Raw genomic sequence first — 20,759 nt, 5'->3', positions numbered from 1 at the left:
ATAACCAGACAAAGACTTTTAATTTCTTTACATTTCCTTTGTTTCTTGTTTTAAGTAGTTTGAGTGTCATCTAGGACCTAATATCAGCTGGGAAATGACATCATTATCTCGGCCCAAATTAATGCTTGTTGGGACTTTTTTTAGTTGCTCGCTCGCACTCCAATTCAAATTTGCTTTGCTTTTCTCACTCCCTCACACACTCCCTCACTGTCTCTCTCTCACACATTCTCTCACTTTCACACACACTCTCTAACACTCTCACTCTCTCACACACACTCGCTCTCTCTCTCATTCATTCATTAGCTAAAATAACTCCACCAGAGTCCTCTTGGAAAGCAGACTGAGATTCTGCTTCACAGACGGTCTCTGTCTGGTCTGAACCAGAGTTTTTGAAACCAACCGAACACAAACGGGCAAACGCACCAGAGAACAACTGGACAAGCGGCTTTTTATAACGTCTCTCTCGGGCAAATTGTATGAAACAGCAGAAGTTCAATATTTTCAGAAGGCTCATCTTGAGTTTAATATCTGCAGAAATGCATGTGATTGTGGACTCTTTAAGAGACTGAGAGAAGGTCCACGTGACCACAGAGAGTCAGAGTCTGTGAATCTGGAGACCATGGTTACAAAGGTAACGATAGTTTGTCAAATGTCTCACCTCTGTGACGGATAGAGTGAACCAGAGGGAGACAGACAGACGGACAGAGAGGTTGTTAATGGTTAGTTGTGGTGAGGGGCTCCTCAGTGAGGCCTCTGGCTTATTGAAGACAATAATGTTTCATTATTTTTTTAATTCATTGAGCAGTTTTCACATCGTTTCAGCTCTCGTTGTCTCTCCTGCTGCTTTCACTGTCGGCTGGGAGATTTGCGCGACGGGGAAAGCAGCAGGTTGTCGTCCTCAACATTTGACCCGCGTGTTTTGTTCACATTGGCTTTACTTCCTCATCGTTGGACCACTGATTTATGTGGAGATATCATGTTTATTACCTTTAAAATATTTTATTTCCTTCTTACTGAGTGGGAAAATAAAGTAGAAGCTGAAGTGAAAGTCATCATCAAGGAATCATAATGACTGAGACTTTATCGCTCTGAGATTGCAAAACCTTGAATGTGTGTTCTCTGTGAACAGTGTGTGTGTGTGTGTGTACCTCTCTGCAGTGTGTGTGTGTGTTGTATAAACAAGGTGTGGACCATCCACTTGTGCAGACAGGTGTGTTGCGTCATGACTTGGGTGGAAGACGGTGTTTGAACTGTTGCTGAAATGAATCCACGAGTCAATAAGAACACATCAGATTATTGATATCCTTTATTTATCATTTGTTAGTTATTAAGAGAAGAGGAAGCTCAGTGCAACCCTTAAATGTCCTTGAAGCATATCAATTCACACAAAAAGTGCTTTCGTTTCATTTGCTTCAATTTCAATCCGTTTGTGTTCTAACATAAACCAATAAATACATTTTGTTGTACTTTTCCCCTTTTTTAATATATTTTTTTCCCCAGATGTTTTATTTTTCTCTATTGTTAGTTTGAATCTGTGTTTTGTTATATGTATTTTAAATACAGTGATGTTTCTATTGGAAATGTCCATCCAGTGATTTAACTTTGATTGATTTTTGTCACATCACACTGAAGACGAGTCTTTGCTCTCAGGACACAAGCTCTCAGCTGAGCGCACGCACACACACACACACACACACCTTCATAGAGAGCATGTGGGGAAAATGTACACAAAGAGTGATTTAGCAACTTGTCAATCAAAACTCTTTTATTTGAATATAAAACGACTATAACAACGTAGACTTGAATGAGCAGTCAGCAGCTTGGCCAGCGCTCTGATGGTTAAAAAGAAACGATGCCAACGAGTGCTGAGGATAAACTACCGTCAATGTGCTGGAAAACTAAACCGAGGAGCTAAAATGAGGCAGATTGGAGTAAAATATGCGCCAACAAAGTACCAAGAAATACCACAAACTAAGTACATGCATCACCTTTATTGGGCCGTGATTCTTAACGCGGTCCAATAAAACATGCAGCGTGCTATTAGACTAATCCGCTGGGAGGCTTCCACAAACCAAATGTCACCGTGTTATTTCACAGCTTTTTAAAATCAGTTTTATTTCCAAATTTAAAGCTGCTTGAAAGTGTTGTTACCTGTTATCGTATGTGTGAGAAACCAGGTTGAAACTCTGAGAACAGGCCCGACGGGATCTGTAGCTTTCAGTTGTGACCTTAGTCCGCTTATGTGACCACACACACACACACACACACACACACACACACACACACACACACACACGGTTAACCTGCGGTGCCTTCAGGCTGTGATTTTGCAGAGCGACATTAGCTCACTGTGTGAAGTGACTTTTTCCGGGCAGAGTTTTCACTGAAGCTTCAGTCTGTGTGTTTTTAAGCTGGAAGACGATCGCTCACGTATAAACACTTCCGCTAGGTTTTAATATGCAGCAGTGATTCAGCCTGTGTCCGCTTCATTAGAAGCTTCTTTTTAAAACACTCTCTGGTTGATTGCGATGGGCTTTGACCTCCCATTAAACTAAAGGTGGGAATCAGTAACTCACGATGCTATCACAATACGTTGCCCACCATATTATTGCGTCACGACACAGTGATTCTGTGAGACTAGATGCTATGCAAGACAATAGTCTCTGCACATCTCAACATCTGTGTAACTGAAGAGGAAAAAATACTCCTAAACACAGGAATCATGTATTTATTTTGGAGGCCCAGGCCGCAATGCGTCAGTCTGCTGGAGGCACGAGAGAACCAGGACTGAGCGGTGCAGACTGTCGGACCCTGCTGCTGTAAAATGAGAGGTTTTCTGTCGGGACTACCCTCCCGCTTTTATCCACAGTGACACGAAACAAAAGTTCCTTGTTGTAACTTTAAGATGATAAAAATGACTCTTAACATTGAACTTGGTTCATGACGTCATTACGATACTTGAACCTCAATCGAGAGCAAATTACACACCGCATTCAGATTTGCATGTAAACATGTCTCTCAGAACTGGAGATGTGACCTCCCTACGAGTTGAGGGATACAAGGTTACTTGAGGCCTTTCACACGAACACAAACTCTCAAACATTTACAAACTCTCACGAGTTTTACACAAGCTGGATCCTCTCGAGCCAGAACCGCCAAACCGCTGCTAACGGCTAACGACGCGTCTCCGAAAACCATGTGTGCAGCTTGTGACCAGTGAACGAGCCGGCTGATACCAGAGCTCCTACATTTTATAGACTAAATTAGTAACTAAATAATTGAAAGCTTAATTCTAATATTCATCTGCTGCAGTCTGCTGCTAACATGCAGATTGCGACACGGTGACGTTTTGGTGGTACTAACGGCTGTAATTTGAGTCTCTCTCTCTCTGACACATTAACTAACTGCCCTCACTCTCTCGCACTCTCTCCCCTTCTCTCTCTCTCGGCCTCTCGGTTGCCATGGTGCTTCTGTGTGTCAACAACGGTCTTCGGCATGTTGAGCTGTGACGGCTGATGGATGTGTGGTTTCAGTCCAGCAGCATCGTGTGTGTGTGTGTGTGTGTAAAAGTTTCTGTTGACATTGTTGTCTCTGAGGTAGTTTTTCTAATCTTCCGTCTTGGCTCTTCTCACTCTCTCTCACAATGTGTGCTTTGTTGTACATTAGGAACTTAGATTTTTGGTGGTTTCTGTGCTGAAAAAAAAAAAAGAAAAGAAGCCTCTAATTTGGGGAAGTCGTCATTGTTGTTTTATGTTAGTGCTCTTTTGTTTGCCGTCTATTGTATCTGTTGATTCATGCGTGTCTTGTTGAGCGCTTTGTCATTTTCGTGTTCTGGTTTTCATCTTTCAAATGTTTCATGCTCGACCACAAGAAAACAGTCTGGTCAGTGAACGTGCCACACTTTTCTATCTGTCTGCTCTTATTAAAGAATAAATAAAAGAATAGAACAATTTAAATGTGAAAATATTATAAAAACATGTTTTTAGGAGTTGGGTTTTCCCAAAGAATACCAGTACCAGCATCTTAAAGCGCCCAAAGTCCTAAAAAATATTTTTTTTCTGTCAGACTTTTGAAAAATGTGAAAAGGATTAAAGTTTGAGAAGCGTCCAGTATCAGTGTTTTTAAATTCGGAAGATTTGACAAATGGCCGTCGTCTATCTGCAGCCTGTTTTCCTCCCGAGCTCCAGAACATTTGGGAGAGTTTCCCAAAAGCATCTCGTTGCAGGCCTCCTAAATGCAGCCGTTGGTTCCACTGCTCTGTGATCTTTACTGTGGTCACAGACGTTGGTGTTTCATTTCTTCTGGGCTTTCAGTTCGTTGACCACATGTTCTTGTGCGGCGTAGTCGTCTCCTTCAACAAGTAGCTTCCTCCATTATGTCGCCGTACAGATCCGAGTCTTCAGCCTTCTTCAGCTCTTCTTCTCCTCCGGTGGCTCCTGAACCTCGATCTCGACAGCTTTTCATTATTATTTTTTTTTTTTAGTATCTCTTCCAAAAAAAGGGGAATATACGGCAGATCAAAATGCATTGCTCAAGTGTGGAGATGCAAGAGAAGTAAGTCTGTAAGGACTTGCTCACTCAACATTACGACCAAATGAGATTTCTGAGTGACGATCCGTTCGTCCGGGTCAGAGAGGAGTTTGGTTGATGCGTGTTGGAAAGCTTTCGGCCTGCATCTCTGTTGATTATAGGACGACAGAGAACGAATAAAGTTCTTAACTCGCAAGGAAAACATGAGAAATTAAAACACTTCATTAAAACTCAACAGAAACAAAATGAAACTCACCAAAACCATCGTCTTTCTACTGTTCCAACAATTTGGTTTAAGTAAACCCTTCATTTATCGAGTTAAATCTGAGAATGGGCCGGCTCTGCACATTCTTCAAACAATGATCAGATAGTTCACAGTGATTATCGATTTAGTGTTTTGGCTTGAAACGCGCATCCCTAAAAAACAAAAGAGACTAGTGATGCACTAATCTGTGTGGACCTGATTGTGATCAATCAATTGTTCAACTGTAGCTGGGGGAGTTCATACACTGTGTCAGAGTGTCAGTCTGTTTTAAGTCGAGCAAAAACTTAAACAAAACAATGACATTTTAGAGACGTGAAGTTAATGAATCGTTTTCATTTCCGTTGGAGTCCGGAGCCATGAAGAGACTCGTGCCGTTACATGCGTCTGGCAGCAGTGTTTGAGTTGGACGTGTTCTCGCTCACACACAAACCTCTCGGCTCCTTTTCCTCTCGCAGTAAACCGCCGTCTTCGTGTTTGTTCTGTTCCGCCTTTTCTTTCGTCTCTTTCTCTTCTTTGGTTTCAGTCCTCCAGGAGGAAAAAACAACCAGAGCTGCTGTCATATTTACGGCTCCGGCTTCTGCTCTCATCTTTGGTTTTTCACTGCACATGTTGCTACTGAGGCTGAACCACACTGTGTCAGCTGGAAGAAGAAACAGAAACATCCAGAATTTCAGCTTCAGCAGCTCCTTGTTTACTGCTTCTGTCGAGATGATCAATGTTTACAACCACCATCATAATCACAACCAGATCAACAATCGCAGCCAGATCAGCGCCCGCAATAAGGTGGAAAACTAGACAAAAGTATGACTTGATGAAGAGGTCTGGAGGACTGTTGCAAGTTGTTTTGATGTTCTGATTCTCCACCGTGAAGGACGGTTTTCATGGGATTAAAGAAGCGTGACTTGTGGTGTTGGAACAAAAACCACGTTTGGGGTTTGAAGAACAAAAGTGCTTTCAGGTTCCAGTTTACTTTGTAAGAAACAGAGCTGGAGTCAAAACACGGTCAGACCATCGGTGTGAAAACACACCAATAATCTCCCATCTATCAAAGAGTTTACACTGTGGATATGAAAGCGTCTTATACTTTAACATATAGGGGTGTAAGGAAATGACAATAGAGTTGAGTATCGGGATATTTTGTTTCGTGATAGGGTATTGATTTTTTAAATGTTGATTTTTAATTGTTCATGCAAAGATTTGTGGCAGACGATGGCTCAGATTCTATTAAACATGGTGTTGTGTTTTTTTTTAACTGACTTTTTCTAAAATTTGATATTGTATCGCCAGATTGTTGCCAAAACACAGCCCTAGTAATCATGTCATTCTGTAAATGTCAGCATTTTAATTGTAAACTGTAGATCGTATCGTCAGTTTTCTCAACAGCGTAATCTTTAGTTAAGCTGAATTTTAAGCTTTGTGATTGGATGTTTTTGTTGCCCAAATGCAAGTCCTATAATGTGTTCTCCAAAGTTTTTATGGCCATTTTTTTTTTTTTTCCTAACCGGATGTTTTCTAACGCAGTCAATATTTTGTTGTGATAATTCAGTTTCATCCCCATTTACAGAATTGAAGTTCTCTAAATGTGAGTCATGTGACAGGATTTTGACTTGTGGAACCAGTGCTGTCCGGAAATGATCCCGACTTACTTCACAGCTGCTATCCCAGGAAAGTTTAGTCAGCTGTAACATTTGAAACGCCACTCGCATGCAAAGTTTAGCCCAACTTGTCCTGGAAATGACAACAAATGACCTGCAGCGAGTCTGCCAAAGGCCTCATTCAGGTGTGACTAAACCATAAAGTAGAGCTCAGTCAGAGGGTTTAAAAAAGCTGCTGAAAACGCACGAGGTGCATCACATCCGTGAGCCAATCGGCTGCTAAAGGCGGGTCAGCCAGCGCCACACTTTGATTGGACATCTGTCTCACCTACAAATCATAAAGCTTCCTACCTGGACAACATGTCCAAAACCTGCAGCTCAGCGCTCTACAGATGGGATTATGTTGACCTTGAAGATGTTTTAATTATACACATAGAAAAAGTGTGTGTGTGTGTGTGTGTGTTACAAAGAGCCTCTGTGTTGCTGAAGAAAAAGGTAACATGAGAGTGGCTGGGATATAGAATTTCACCCACACACCTCCACTCTGCAGAGAAAGCTTCTTTGTTGGTTCCACATCTAAATGTAGCCGCTTTGTGCCGTTTTTTTATTTTTTTTCAATGTGAAGCTTATTGGATCGAGTGACACTGGAATTCACTTTGAGAAACATTTGAAGGATTTATTACCAGAAAAGTCTGATATCTACATATTTATTCATGATCAAAGTGATGAACACGCTGGTTAAAAGTCACTTTGCCTGTGACTTTACCAAGAGGCCCTTCCGCTATGAAAGCTTAGCTTAGCTTAGCACAAAGACTGGAAACGGGTGGAAACAGCTAGCGTGAGTCCATCTAAACAGTAACTAAATCCAACTACCAGCAGCTCTAAATCTCACATGTTAACATGTAAGGGGTTTTCTTTTGTACGGATTAAACAAATGAGATGCAACGTGTTCAGTGTTGAGCTTTAGAGGAGCTGGTTGGTTGTTGTTACTTTGGACAGAGCCAGGCTAACACTTTCCCCCCGTTTCCAGTCTTTGTGCTAAGCTAACTAGCTGCTGGCTGTAACCTTATATTTAACGGATAGATATGAGAGTGGTGTCAATCTCCTGGTTTCTCTCGCTGTAAAGAAGCGTATTTCACATGAGAAAAAAAAGCCAACAATAGGGAAGGAATTGGGAACATATGTTTTCTTCGTTCGTCAAATTGCAGCCCTCAAGATTAACAATAACCACTGCTTTAGAGGCAACCAGCTTCACAATGTGCATGTGCTTTAAATGAGTCATAAAGTATCTGTGATGCAAAGTCACCTTTTTAAAGGGTCAGCTCACCCAAATAACACCGAAGCGTAGTTTTGTTTATGCCAAGTTGTTGAGGTGATGAGATGTCTGATGCCAACCAGATACAATGGAGGTAAATGGTAATTTGTTTAAAACATCAAGCACAACACACTCGCACAGACCTCTCTTTGTTTCCTCGCCAGCACCAGTCGTCCTGTTGTCTCACAGCAGACGCTCGTGTCTTTGTGAAGCTGGTGTCTCTGTGTTCTGGTGCTGAACCGTGTTTGATCTCTCACACACACACACACACACACTGTTGTCTGGATGGAGATGCAGCAGACATGACGTAGAGTTACGGATAGTCACTGTTCACTAAATATTTGGTTAATGATGATGATCCGATGACAAAAGCCCCAAACCTCTAAATTTAACAAACCATACACTCCAACTTACACACACACACACACACACACACACACACACACACACACACACACACACACAGAGTAGTGCTGAACTGTGTGTGTGGTTGTGGTAGATTGTTCGGTGATAATCACCGTGGTGAACCTCCTGCAGCCTGGCTCGCCTACAAACGTCTCAAATTCCTCTTACTCGTTCCATTTCTTCCTCCTATTTTTCTTCTTCTCAGTTTTCTTTTCTTCTGGTCTTTGAACCTCAATACTGTTTTGGAAACTGACAGAATTAACTGTCATCTACATCCAGGCATCAAATGTCCGGTCTAATTTGTAATTTTTTTTATTCTTTGATCGGATAGTTCCTGGTTTAGTTTAGATACGGTTTGATTAAACTTTATTGTCATTGGGTAAAAGCACAAAGACCAGAACTGCTCAATTTATCGTTTCGACATTGCGACGTGTGCACGCAACGTTCGCCGCAATTTAACTCAAATACGTCATGACACAAAAGCGAAACTTGCACGGTTCTCTTGTTCCGTGACTAATTTGGTGTTTACCATTAATTACCTACAGCATAGGTCGGCCTGCCACGGTTTGATTACGACCCTTACATGTTTACACTTCTCTACACGGGGGAGTCTACGTGGAGGGGCCGGCGCTCGGTCGCCGGGCGGATTTTCTCCATCCTCAAAGTGCACCAGAATGATGCATTTAACTTTAAAATGTAAAAAAAAATATGATTTATAAATAAATTGCAATGTCAACTTTTGACAATTTCTTTTGTCATTCTAGATAATTTTCTTAAGTTTACTTAACACAAGTTGACATCACCCATTGTCTTGTTTTATGCTTCAGATAAAACATGTTTAAAGTGACAAAACAACCTCACATCAGGCTCCACTGAGTAGCTTTTTGTTTGTGTCTGACATTGTATGCTAATTACACATTTTGTTTTTATCTACTCGTCTCCTTTTGCCCCGTGTTATTTATTATCTTTTCTCCGTCACTATCCTCCTCCACCGCTCTCCTCTTTGTCATCCTCTTCCTCACCACATGGTCATGTTTCTGGTTCTGATGACATCATGGCCTGGGAACCAGCAGGGTGAGGTCACGTGAGGCTAAACGCTGCAGCGTGTTTGTCAGTGTGCGTCCTGTTTATGCATGCAGACGTAATGCCAGATGTGTGTGTGTGTGTGTTAATGATAGGGCAGCACTAGGCTGGTTACACTGTTCTCTTGTGGTTCTCCTGTTTTCAAGTTTCTTCTGCTGTTTGTTTGTATCAAACTTCTCTTGGCGCCAATGTCTTCCAACTGCAAACTGGTTCATTATTCCCCCCCTCTGGTTGCAGGTGATGCGTCGTTCTGATACTATGAAACAGTCCCGTTACGTTCGAAAGAGTGGACCAGAATACCTTACTTAATGGTCTTGAGAAGCGTTTCTGCATCTCTGATGACGCTCTACTCTGGTTGAAGTCCTCAACCATGAAACAAGCTGTTGCTCTTGGGGACGCTTCAACCTGTGGTGTGCCACAGGGCTCAATTTTAGGTCCACTATTGTTTTAGATAGAAGTGCTGCGGATGTCCATGCCATTTCAGACCTGTAAGGAGCCACCTTAGAAAATATAATCATTTTAATTTTAATATCCCGATTATTCATGCACTTAAAAAGAAAATTTTGTATCCTACATATTAAAGTTAAATGCATCAATCTGGTGCAATTTGAGAGCAAAATTAGAGGCTACATCTATGAAGAGCTTTGTGCTGATAGGAATGCAAATTTATAACCGATCATTAACTCGTTAACTGACTGTGTGTGTGTGTGTGTGTGTGTGTGGGCGCAATAAAGTAGTCTATGAATAAGAGATATGAGTTGACAGATAATTACAATCCCTCCTCTGCGTTATGGAGTTTGGTTTATGGTTTCACTCGTCTTCTTACTACTTCACAGTACATTTAGTTTGTACGCCCTCTGTCGTTTTGGAGAATAATGCAACTGGCAGAGCGTTGAGCATGAAGGTCCTTTGTGTATGCTCGTAGCTCATCTGCAGCCTTGGGTACCTTTTTTAAAACGTAGGTCTAAAGTGGGGTCTTTGTTGCCCTTTTGCTTTTATTTTGTCCTGCTTTGATGACTGTTTCATTTGGTCCTGCTTGAGTCCAAAATGCGGTAGCAAAGATCTCAAGCAACTTTTAAATTCAGAATTTATTACACAAATTCGGCCCGAGGTCCTCTGCCAATTCTCTCCTGGCTGACCCGAGATGCTGCTTCACAGACTCGCCTCTTTAACAAACAGCGGGAGCTTTCCAGATTTCGTCTTTTGTTATTTGTTTTTTCTTGGTTCATTCACTTCTTTGACTCCTTGTGAATGAAAGCCGTGAGAGCAAGTTTCTCCTCGTGTTTGATCTCTCTCCCTCTTCATCTCTGCAGCTGTTTGAGTCCAACCCAGGACCAGATTAAAGGGAGAGAAACAGAACGACACTCGTTATCCAAATCAAAGACGTTAAACGGCCTCTTGCCTCTCCGTCTGTAATCTGGGTTCTTTTGGTGGGATCGCCTCCTCTGAGCTGCTGGTGCATGACTCATGTGACTCTTAATAAGCGGCACCGTTATTACAGCGATGCATCATGCGCTGATGTCATCAGTGGGTGCTAAAATATGGGAGTGCCGACATTAATGCGATTGGGGAAGACCGCTGACTCTTCTGGAAACAGTTCAAATGTTAGACCTTGAAAAAAAAATTTTTTTTTTTTTTTTAAAGCGATCAATCATTTGATAACTGCTTCGCCGTCCGCTGGAGGTTTAAAGGGTCAGTCCACTCAAATTATTAGAAACATACCTTCTTGCGTGCCTCCAGTCTTACCTAGAAATGTCGATGGGATTCCTGCCACCGCCTCAATGCACGGGTGGTGAACTTTTGAAAAATGACGTGAAGATGAATCCCATCTTTCCAGATTCAGGGCTCCAGACTGTTATCCAGTGTGACCAACTCTCTCTGTTGGTCACATCATTTGGTTACAGCATGGTATTAATCAGTGATGGAAAGAAACTAAGTACATTTACTGAAGTACTGTGCTCCAGTACAATTTTGAAAAATGTACTTTTTCCTTCAGTTTTTTATTTTTATTTTTTTTTAATTTTTTTTTTTTTATACCAGCAGCAAGTCCACCTAGCGGGCTCGCTGAAAAAAAAGTATTAAAGTTAATGTGACGTTTGGCAGTGAGAAGATAAAATGACTCAATTAAAACATGTATGAACGTCAGTGTTGATTTCAGGTTCATTGTCATTGCATTTAGAGAACGTACGTACATTTAACATAAAAAAATGTTTCTCAAAGTTAAGAAAGAAAGAGGTTAGAAACCACAAATGTGCACACGCGGCTAAACCTGCAAGGATAAAATGATATTGATCGATTGATGATTGTTGTTTCTATTGGACTGTGAGCATGTGATCGGTCGCACAGCACAGTGATGTCACACACCTGGAGTGTGTGTAGTGTGTTGAGTGAAAGATTTGTTAACTGACCTGACAGCAGTTTGAAAAGGCTACCTGCTGAGTGTGTTTGTGTGTTTATGGTTGTGTTTAAATTGAGTGCTTGTTGAATTTGTGTGTTACTTTTGTTCCTTTGTCATCATCTATCGGGTCCTTGGAGGGGAGGTGGGTGTTGAGGTGTGTGTGTGTGTGTGTGTGTGTGTGTGTGTGTGTGTGTGTGTGTGTGATGAATTGGGGGTTGGTGGGCGGGGTTATGATCTCAACACTGAGGAATGTGTGTGTGTGTGTGTGTACACAGTCTGTTTGACACACACACACACACACACACACACACACACGGTAGCTCCACGTCCTGTTTACCACTGAAGGTACCTCCTATCTTTTTGTTTTGAAGGACATTTCCATCTAGAATTCACTTTTCCCCGCCAGACCTTTACATTGTTTTTCAGCATTAACTTGTTTTTCCCCTCACAAACTTCCTAATTACAACTTAATGATGCTCTGCTGTTGTGTAACAGAGGTGCAACAAATCTCACTGTTTTGAGTCACTGACCGAATCAGCAGGAAAAAAAGGAGCAAATGTTACTTTTAGCGATTTCCCGATCACGTTTCTTTTGCTGCTTAAACACATTTCCGATCACCAATGAGCCATGTCGGCCGATACAGATAGTTTTGTTGTTTCCTTTTGTTATAGCGGCTGGTATACAAGGTTTGTTTTTCACCACCATCCCCAAAAATGTCAGACAGCCTTTGGTTTTTATTCATTTATTTCTGTCTTGTATGAAAATCACATGGTCGACTCCTAAAACCTGCTTGAGTTGTTCAATCCATCAGTGAACATCAGGTCTGCATTTATGGACGGATCGTCTGCAATATCTCTGTGGTTCTTTCACTTTTTTTGGGTTTGTGAAGTTTTTAACGCAAACCGGTCCGACCCATCTGTAGCAAGTTTTAAAAAAATCATCTCTTCATTTTGTATGGAAATTTATGGAAACTAGCTGCAGCTTGAAAGGAAGAATGCTTTTAAAAATCTGCACTTATTATAGTGTGTGTGTATAGTATTGTCAGCAGTAATTTAAAGTATAAAGATAAATCTGAATACTTATTGTTCCCCGGGGTAACAACATTAGTATTGTCCTTTTTGGAAAACAACAAATTATTAAATTATTTGTAGAACAATAAAGGCTGTGCAGCTCGATAGCATTGATTTGAGAGTCGCTCGTAGTGATGAGCCTCCAGAGGATTATCTCATGAATCTGGAGCTCGTTGTTTTCCTGTCCAGCTGCAACTTTACCGTTTTGGTTCTCATAGCTTCGTTTTTTTTATTGAAAAAAAGCAATAATAAGCGACTGTCCACTACCTGCTCAGCAACAAACAGCAGACGCCACAGAGACTAGCTGGTGAACATATGGAGCCTTTAGCAGCTAAAGAGACGGATATGTCCCTCAAGTGTTGGTGGAGACCAAAAACTGAGCAGAGAGAGAATTTGACTTCATCAGGTGTAATAATGTTGCAATGGAGGTAAATAAATAAGCAACTCTCCTCAAATTCACCATATCAACTTGAAAAAGGATGATGCTGCCTTCATGTGGCAAAAACAACCAGTTATTGATTAATTAATCCAACCGGCTAGTGAATGTTTGAGAGTTTTGCTTTGTTCACAACTGTTTTACTCGTATAAACCAAGTAAATATAAACATCGTATTTCTTTTAGTGTTTATTTGCTGATGTGTGTGGATCTCTTATGTAAAAACAAAGCCGGTTAATTTAATAAGTCTTTATTTGACGTCTAATTGATTTATATAGACAGGTTTTATGACATTTTGGTGAGTTATGATATGTGTGGTATTATTATTACAACACATCATGACTCAAAGAAGAGGTTTCCTCCCTCTGGCTGCTGGGGTGGGACAAGAATATTTTCTTCATGCTGACATCTGTGCGGGGATCTGCCTCCGGCGTCGACTGTTCCGTATGGTTCGGCAGTTAATTGTTGGGTAGGAAGTGAAATGTGTGTTTGTGAGACGGTGATGTAGCCATCGTGTGAAGGAACAGCTGTTTTAAGTGGGACAGCAGTTGTGCCTCCGAGGGAGAGGGGAAGAGAGATTCAAAAGAGTGAGCTACAGTTACCTGACTTCTGTCTCACCTGTATGCTGGTCTGTCTGGCTTCACTGATCTTGTGTGCATTGGATTGATGGGGACAAATCTGAGCCAAATGCTTTTAAGGACGAGGTCACACCTCGATACGGTGCTGCAGTTTTCCTACTGGTCGGGTTTGTCAACTCAAAAGGTACAGAAATTGTCTCAGGGTCGAGTCAGATGTGTTTTTACGGGAAGGTGGAGTGAAAAGCCGGTGTTCATAGAGAGTTTATAGATGTAATTTTGTTTCAATGTGAGGGTAGTGGCTTGCATTTTGTCTTTTGGAAGACATTCGTACTGTCCTGTGACAGTCACAGTGGTGTAATGAACAGAACAAAAGTGAGGCTCCTTTCTCACCTCTGCACAACCGACCCATCACGTTGTGAATGTCGCATTGTCAGATCCCACCTCCCTTAATAATGGCCTGAGAGATGTGAAGGGGAAGCTTGTTCCACCGTCCGACGAGCATTTCTAAAGCGGCGTACTGGCAGCTTCAGACCTGCTTGTGTGAGAAGGTGAGAAAAGTATTACTGCAGGGCAACGACGTGTTGCACTACTGCCTGACAGACGTCCCACGCCTAATGCTTGAGGTTTGGCCTAAAAGTGTCCCACATACTGTAAGCCATCATGGTAATGGGGACTTAAATGAATTCAGGGGTCTTTTATGTTCCAGGGCGAGGCTCCTTTTTTTTTTTTTTTTTCTCTCTGTCTTCACCCGATCTGCAACTTAACTTGCTGGTTGACGGGTTGGTTAGCTGGCAGTGTGAGTTAACGAGCTTCTGGACTCGTTATTGGTTAGTTAGTTGGAAGGTTATTAGTCAGACTGTTGTTGGGATCACAGAGCAGGTATTATGTAACTTCCTGTTCCAGAGAGAGAGGGGGAGAGAGAGAGAGAGGGTGTGCCACGCTGATAAGAGAGGCATTTTGTTCCAACCCGATTCACCTTTATACACACCCACTCTATACACACACACACTGACTTTATCTCTCTCCTCCACTTTCCGTTTCTCCTTGCACACATTCTTTGTCTCTCCCAATGTGCAAAACCCCCCAGCCCCCCCCCCTCCATACACACACCCCATCGGCGTCCTTGTTGCCTCGGTATTGTTGCGTCTCCACAGCGACGGGTCAACAAACCAGCAGGTATCTGCAGCGGCTTTAAACACCGTTTATCTGACGCAGATCCGGCCTGAGTTATAATGGGGAGATTTTTTTTTTTGGTGGTGAATGAGTTGTGGACAGATAAATCTCAGAATGAAAGAGGCGCTGACTGCGGTGTTTAATTTTCTCCGAGGGGGCGGAAGAGTCATGACAAACCTCTCGCGTGTGAGAGCCTCTTAGTGGTCGTAGCATGTCGACAATGAGATCTGAGGTGTAGTCTTAAAAAAAAAAAAAAAAAAAAAAAGTTTCAGGGAAATAAAGAAACTCTTTCCACAGGATTCTTTAACTGATTAATTGAAGTGTCTGATAAATTGTTTCTTCAGTTCTCCAGACTGAATGCAGTCTTAAGTCATAAAGTGAGAAGTAGGAGCGTTTTCTCTCAGAAATCTGAGTCATGTCCACTCGTATATATGGAGCCGTCATTATGCCGGACTTTTCTAGGACGGTCGGAGTTATTTAGACCTTTTTTTTTAAAGTTATTTGGGCCGGGCCGGGTCAAGGACTCTCAATTAGCACGATTGTGTTGAACAAATTCCTTGAAGCCACGAGGGATGTGATTGATTGTGTGTGTGTGTGTGTGTGTGTGTGTGTGGGGCATGCTGCTGCTGAGTATTCATACTTGTGTTCTTTAGACCGAAACCAAAGCATCACATCAGAGTCTTGTTCACTTAGAGTCTGTAAAAAACATGAGTAGAATATTTGTTTTCTTTGTTTAGAAGACTGTTGTCAACTTTTCCGATTTTGGGTCCCAGACCTGAGAGTCCGTCGCATGAGCAGGAAACAATGCAGCAGTTTATTATGAGAGCTGTTAAAAGCCTCTGTAACGCACACACACACTCTGGTGTGTTTTTGTTGTTTTGCTCTTCTTCTATCAGTGTTTTGACTCGCTGCATTTATGTTTCTAACCCCCCCTCTCCCTCCCTCTCTTTGTCTCTCTCTTACTCTCGTCCTTTATGTGAACAATGGGCTACCATGGCGATAGCCTCGTTAATCACAAAACTGTGTCGACAAGAACACACGCACACACACACACACTGTTTAGTTCCCATTCTGATGTTCGGGACTGTTTTGAATGGAATGAAGTATTAAGTGTAAACACATTTTAAGGTTTAAAAGTTCCATTTAAAAGGTTTCACCAATACAATGTATCTCACAAAAACAACATGGCTGGATGGAACGAAAGCGTTGGTTCCCGGCCTCGGATCCCTAAGGAGGCCCAAAATAGATCTGACCCGTCATGAACTGTTGACAGGATAGAAAAGTATACTGAACAAGATTGAAGTTCTGCTCTATAGGTTGTGTTTGAATCAGGCGGCAACCTCAGGTTCAGAAAAGTGAAGCCAATTCAAAAGTGTCTTAAACGTGCCTTCTCTGTGTGACCGATCAGTGTTCAGCTGATCGACTCCTCTGCCTGCTGAAAGAAGTCAGGTTGTATAGAAGTCTATGAGAAAATGACTCTACTTCTCTCTTGATTTATTACCTCAGTAAACATGAGTTTATGGTCTCAATCTCTAGTTTTAAGTCTTCTTCAATACGGCATGATGTTCATTTAGTGAATTATGGTCCATTTAGAGTCAAACAGACCATAAAGCAGGGGATGCTTTAGGGCGGGGCTACCTTGTGATTGACAGGTCTCTACCAGAGCGGTATTCGGTGTCTCAATCTTCACTCCCGACTCCTTCCGTTACAAAAATCCAAGATGGCGACAGACAAAATGTCAAACTCGAGGCTTCAAAACCGCAGTTCACAAACCAATGGGTGACATCACGTCCACTTCTTATTAACAGTCTATGGTTTGAATTAATGAACAATAAATAACCTTTTTTTAAGCCCTACTTTAGACCACTCACATTTTGTCGGGGACCCCCTGTCCTCACCCCGAGGTCGGAAATACGGCTCTTTTCTTTGCTTTCCCATTCTTCTTCTTTTAAAGAGGGGGGAAAAGAAACCTCATAGTTTGTCCTGGTCTGAAGCCATAAGCTCATGCAACGGGTGACAATGAGTCAAAAATAGAAATTGCTTAGTTTTAATGGGCCACAAGCCAAAAAAGCTTAAAGGTGCAAAAGAACCAATTCATAGATAAAAAAAAAAAAGCGTGTGTGTAATTTACAGGATGTTTGCTGCAGAGGCGGAGTGTGTGAGAAACGCGCACAGGTGTGGCAGCTCAACCTTGGAGGGGAAAAGGAAGTTAGAAAGAGGAGTGTGTGAAAAAAAAAAACACCAAAAAACAGGCGCGTGGAGAGAGTGAAAGAGTTAAAAAAAAAAAAAAGGAGTTGAAATAGACAAAAAAGACAGAAATAGAAAGAGATAAATGAGTGAGTCTGTAAAAACAGAGATTAGGAATGTCGAAAGCAGGATGTGGCAACCTCTCCTGTGTGTGTGTTTTTTAAAGCCTGTGTGTGTTGAAGAATATACTCCGTCATTATCAGTGTTGTGTCACCAGTGGGTGTGGCAGCACTCTCTCAGAGCTCCACCTAAACCTGAGGTTGCTGAAACATGTTTGGACCATAGCTGGTCTGCTGACAGCGAAGCTGAGCTGCAGATTCACCAGGTGGATCAAAGGGGTTTATCTCACACGCCTGCACGCACACACACACACACCCACACACACACACACTATGTGGGACATAATGCATGTCTGCACACAGTGTTGAAAGTCACTTTGCTGTTGCTTAATGAAGCAGAGATAAATATATTTGGTAACTATGAAGGTGTGGAGGCTCCAGTCTGAGATTGTTTACTGATAAGTGCTTTTAGCTTTAATTCTAATGAAACGTACACAGTGTGTGTGGTGGACGTGGCTGCTGATTATAGTGTTTCATGACCGACCCCCAGGCGTGAGGGGAGATCATGCATTCGGTTGAGTGTGAGTGCTATGCGTGTGCATCTGTCTGTCCGAAGCAAATCTTGCATGCTACTGGACCCATCAGCCTGATATGCTTTTGTGCTAATTCATGACTGTATGCTCGAGGACCTCTCGCAGTTGCAGTGATTCACAACGTTTGAAAAAAAAAAAAAAAAAAAATGTTTTATTGATTGTTTTATGGCAGCAACCTGTCACTCAAAGCAGCCGAGGCCTTGATATATAACTTAAACAAGTGTTATGTAAAAATTCACTCCTGAACTGTTGACATGAGTGTGAAAATTAGCTCTAGGGACCAAAACCGTATTTTGTACCAGACTGTGAACATGTTTATTTCTGCTTTAAAATTGGCCATTTTAACACGGTGGTCTATAGGGATTGACTCGCTTTTGAAAACTACATCAAGTGGCCATTTGAGGAACTGCAGATATTGGCGCTTCCGCATTGGCTTCATTTCTTTCAGCACAGCAGGATTGCTGCGTAGTTGCAGGGCTACAAAAACTGACCAACAGAAAACTTAGATCTCATTTTGATCTGAGCATCTGCAGATTAATTCCATACCTGCTGTGTTGTGATCTATTAAAGTTCGGCACGATAGGAAACGAACTCATCCCCGTTTTGTATCTTTGCGGCCCTCTTGACTGTTGCTGGCTGAATGAGAGGCTCGTTGTAAAGGGCAGTTTCTCTCTCTGCTTCCAGTCTGTGTGCAGCTCGGTCCTGACCTTTCTGATCGGACACAGAGATAAAACCGATTGAGTCAACATCACCTCATCCCTCCACCTCATACAAGTTCTAATTACAAGAACAAATTATCATAATATCTGATTCAATTATGTCTTTGACATATTTCACCCGGACCTTGTGTCTCTACCAACTTTGAAACTAAAGACAGCAGATAAGCAAATTTAATTATCATAAATGTTGGAGTGTTCCTTTAATACTTTGTTATTGGAGAGAAAAATGTAGACTGAGGGATTAAAATTGACTGGAATGTTTTGTCTGCTTAACTCTCTGTGTGTGTGTGTGTGTGTGTGTGTTAGCTGGTGTGAGGTACCAGCTGGTACAGTGAGGTCTGATTAACAAGTAACATTACCCTGCAACACTCTGTTCTGCTCTGCTAAAATAAAGCTAAATCCTGGATATCAGCAGGTTTGTTTTCAGACCGGCGCTCAGTGTTGCACCATTTTTTTGTTTTTTGTTTTTATCGGCGTCTTTTTTGGGGTGGGATGCCAAACGGGTTGATTGAAGTTGTGGTGTCGGCAGTTATTAAACTTTACAGACTGTAGGAACTAACGCAACGGACTCCCTTCTCACGTCTGTGAAGGGGTGCACAGTTACTATGGCTTAACATGGAATGAAAAGAACGAAAACTAGAGATGATTAAACTTCAAAAACAAGTGCAAAAAACTGAGTTGACGTCACACAGATTACCGCTTATCGTCACAGGTGCCATCAAAGAGAACAAAATGGAAATCTTCCAGATTGTTACTTTAATATCTCAGCTTTGTGTTCTCTTTTTCCTCTCCCTATATCTTGTGGTGTCTTGATACATTTTATTTTATTCCAGTTTTTAAACCTTCTAGGGTCGTTGATTTCTATTAATTTCAATATGGTTGTAAAATCAGCTTAGCAAGACTTTAAAGAACATCATTTTGGGTTTTATTGTTAAAGTTATGTTATCCTCGCTGGAACTGGTCTCTCAAGTTCTGGTTTGGGAGTTGGTGGTGTAGATGCCGCGTCACAGGAGAACCAACAAACAGCAGTTTTTTAAACTCTTCGAAACTTGAATCTGACCTCAGGTCTGTCTGTTTCTCTCCGTCAGACTCTAAAGCCATCGTGGATGGGAACCTGAAGCTGATCCTGGGTCTGGTCTGGACTCTGATTCTGCACTACTCCATCTCCATGCCAATCTGGGAGGGCGAGGAAGAAAAGGTAACAATCCAGGTTTTATTATCTTGTGTTCCGACTCATGACTTCAGACAAGAATGTACTGTCAAGAAAACCTGAAGATTAAAAAGACAACAAACAGTTGCTGTGCAAATACTTACCGCTGTTAGAAAGCTGACTGACGTACGCTGGTTCTGGTTTCTGCAGCCGGAGTCAAAGACACCGAAGCAGCGTCTGCTGGGCTGGATCCAACACAAACTCCCTGATATGCCAATCAACAACTTCAGCAACGACTGGAGGAACGGCAAGGCGCTGGGAGCACTGGTAGACAGCTGTGCACCGGGTACGCTCTGTGTGTGTGTGTGTGTGTTTCAAGGCCGTAGAGCTGACTGTATGTGGGTCCAAAGTTAACTATCGTCGTATTTCCTATCAATGTAACCGCCTTGACCTAGAACTAGTTCTATCTTTTCCTGTCTGAGTTGTTGTGGTTCACGCTGTTGCTGTGTGTCCTTTGCAGGCCTGTGTCCGGACTGGGAGACCTGGGATCCAGTGAAACCAGTGGAGAATGCCACTGAGGCCATGCAGCTGGCTGATGAATGGCTGGGCATCCCGCAGGTTAGATTCCCTCTGACTCTGTTCCACATCTGCTTCCTCAGTGTGACCTTTAACCTTTATTCAACACTTTACTGGTATTATTATTATCTCTGTAAAGTCTTTTGTTGGGTTAGAAGTTATGCTTCGCTATGTTTATACTTCGAATATGTTGTTATAATAATGATTTCATGACTTCTCAAAGGGCTTTGATATCAGAAACATGGAGATTCATAAAACTGGTAACTGCAGTCAAAGGCTAAGATGCTTTAGAACCGAGGTTTGCTGGGAGGAGCTAAGGCGCTAGGAGACTCGTTAGCATAACGAAAAGCTAGTGTCCGATGATTTCAAAGGAAGGAGGCGTCTCTGAGGCCTTTTACTGTGAAGCAGCTGCAGCGGACGATGCATACGTTTTGTGTTCATTGTAGCCTGGCATGCTAACAATGCTAACGTCTAATAGATTCTAGATTCGTATGGATGCAGTGACGGTTGCTTTGCATCCTGTATCGCCATTCAAACAGCCAAAAAACATCACATTTTGCTCTTCATC

The 20,759-nt window shown here is 42.1% G+C and overlaps 1 protein-coding gene across 1 annotated transcript in view; it reads left to right on the top strand.

Annotated features, from left to right (window-relative positions):
• The window catches only part of flnba (filamin B a), a 59,661-nt gene that overhangs the window by 1,530 nt on the left and 37,372 nt on the right, over positions 1-20,759 (top strand). The window contains exons 2-4 of the mRNA XM_076095610.1: positions 19,554-19,663; positions 19,826-19,961; positions 20,136-20,233. Of these exons, the coding sequence (XP_075951725.1) occupies positions 19,554-19,663; positions 19,826-19,961; positions 20,136-20,233 (344 nt within the window). The remainder of the gene's footprint in view (positions 1-19,553; positions 19,664-19,825; positions 19,962-20,135; positions 20,234-20,759) is intronic.

This window comes from Anarhichas minor, unplaced genomic scaffold (genome assembly GCF_050575085.1).
Source record: "Anarhichas minor isolate MPS153535 unplaced genomic scaffold, ASM5057508v1 ptg000021l, whole genome shotgun sequence".
NCBI classification, from domain to species: Eukaryota; Metazoa; Chordata; class Actinopteri; order Perciformes; family Anarhichadidae; genus Anarhichas; species Anarhichas minor.
Note: the sequence above shows the minus strand (reverse complement) of the source record. Positions and strands in the feature narration are given on the sequence as shown.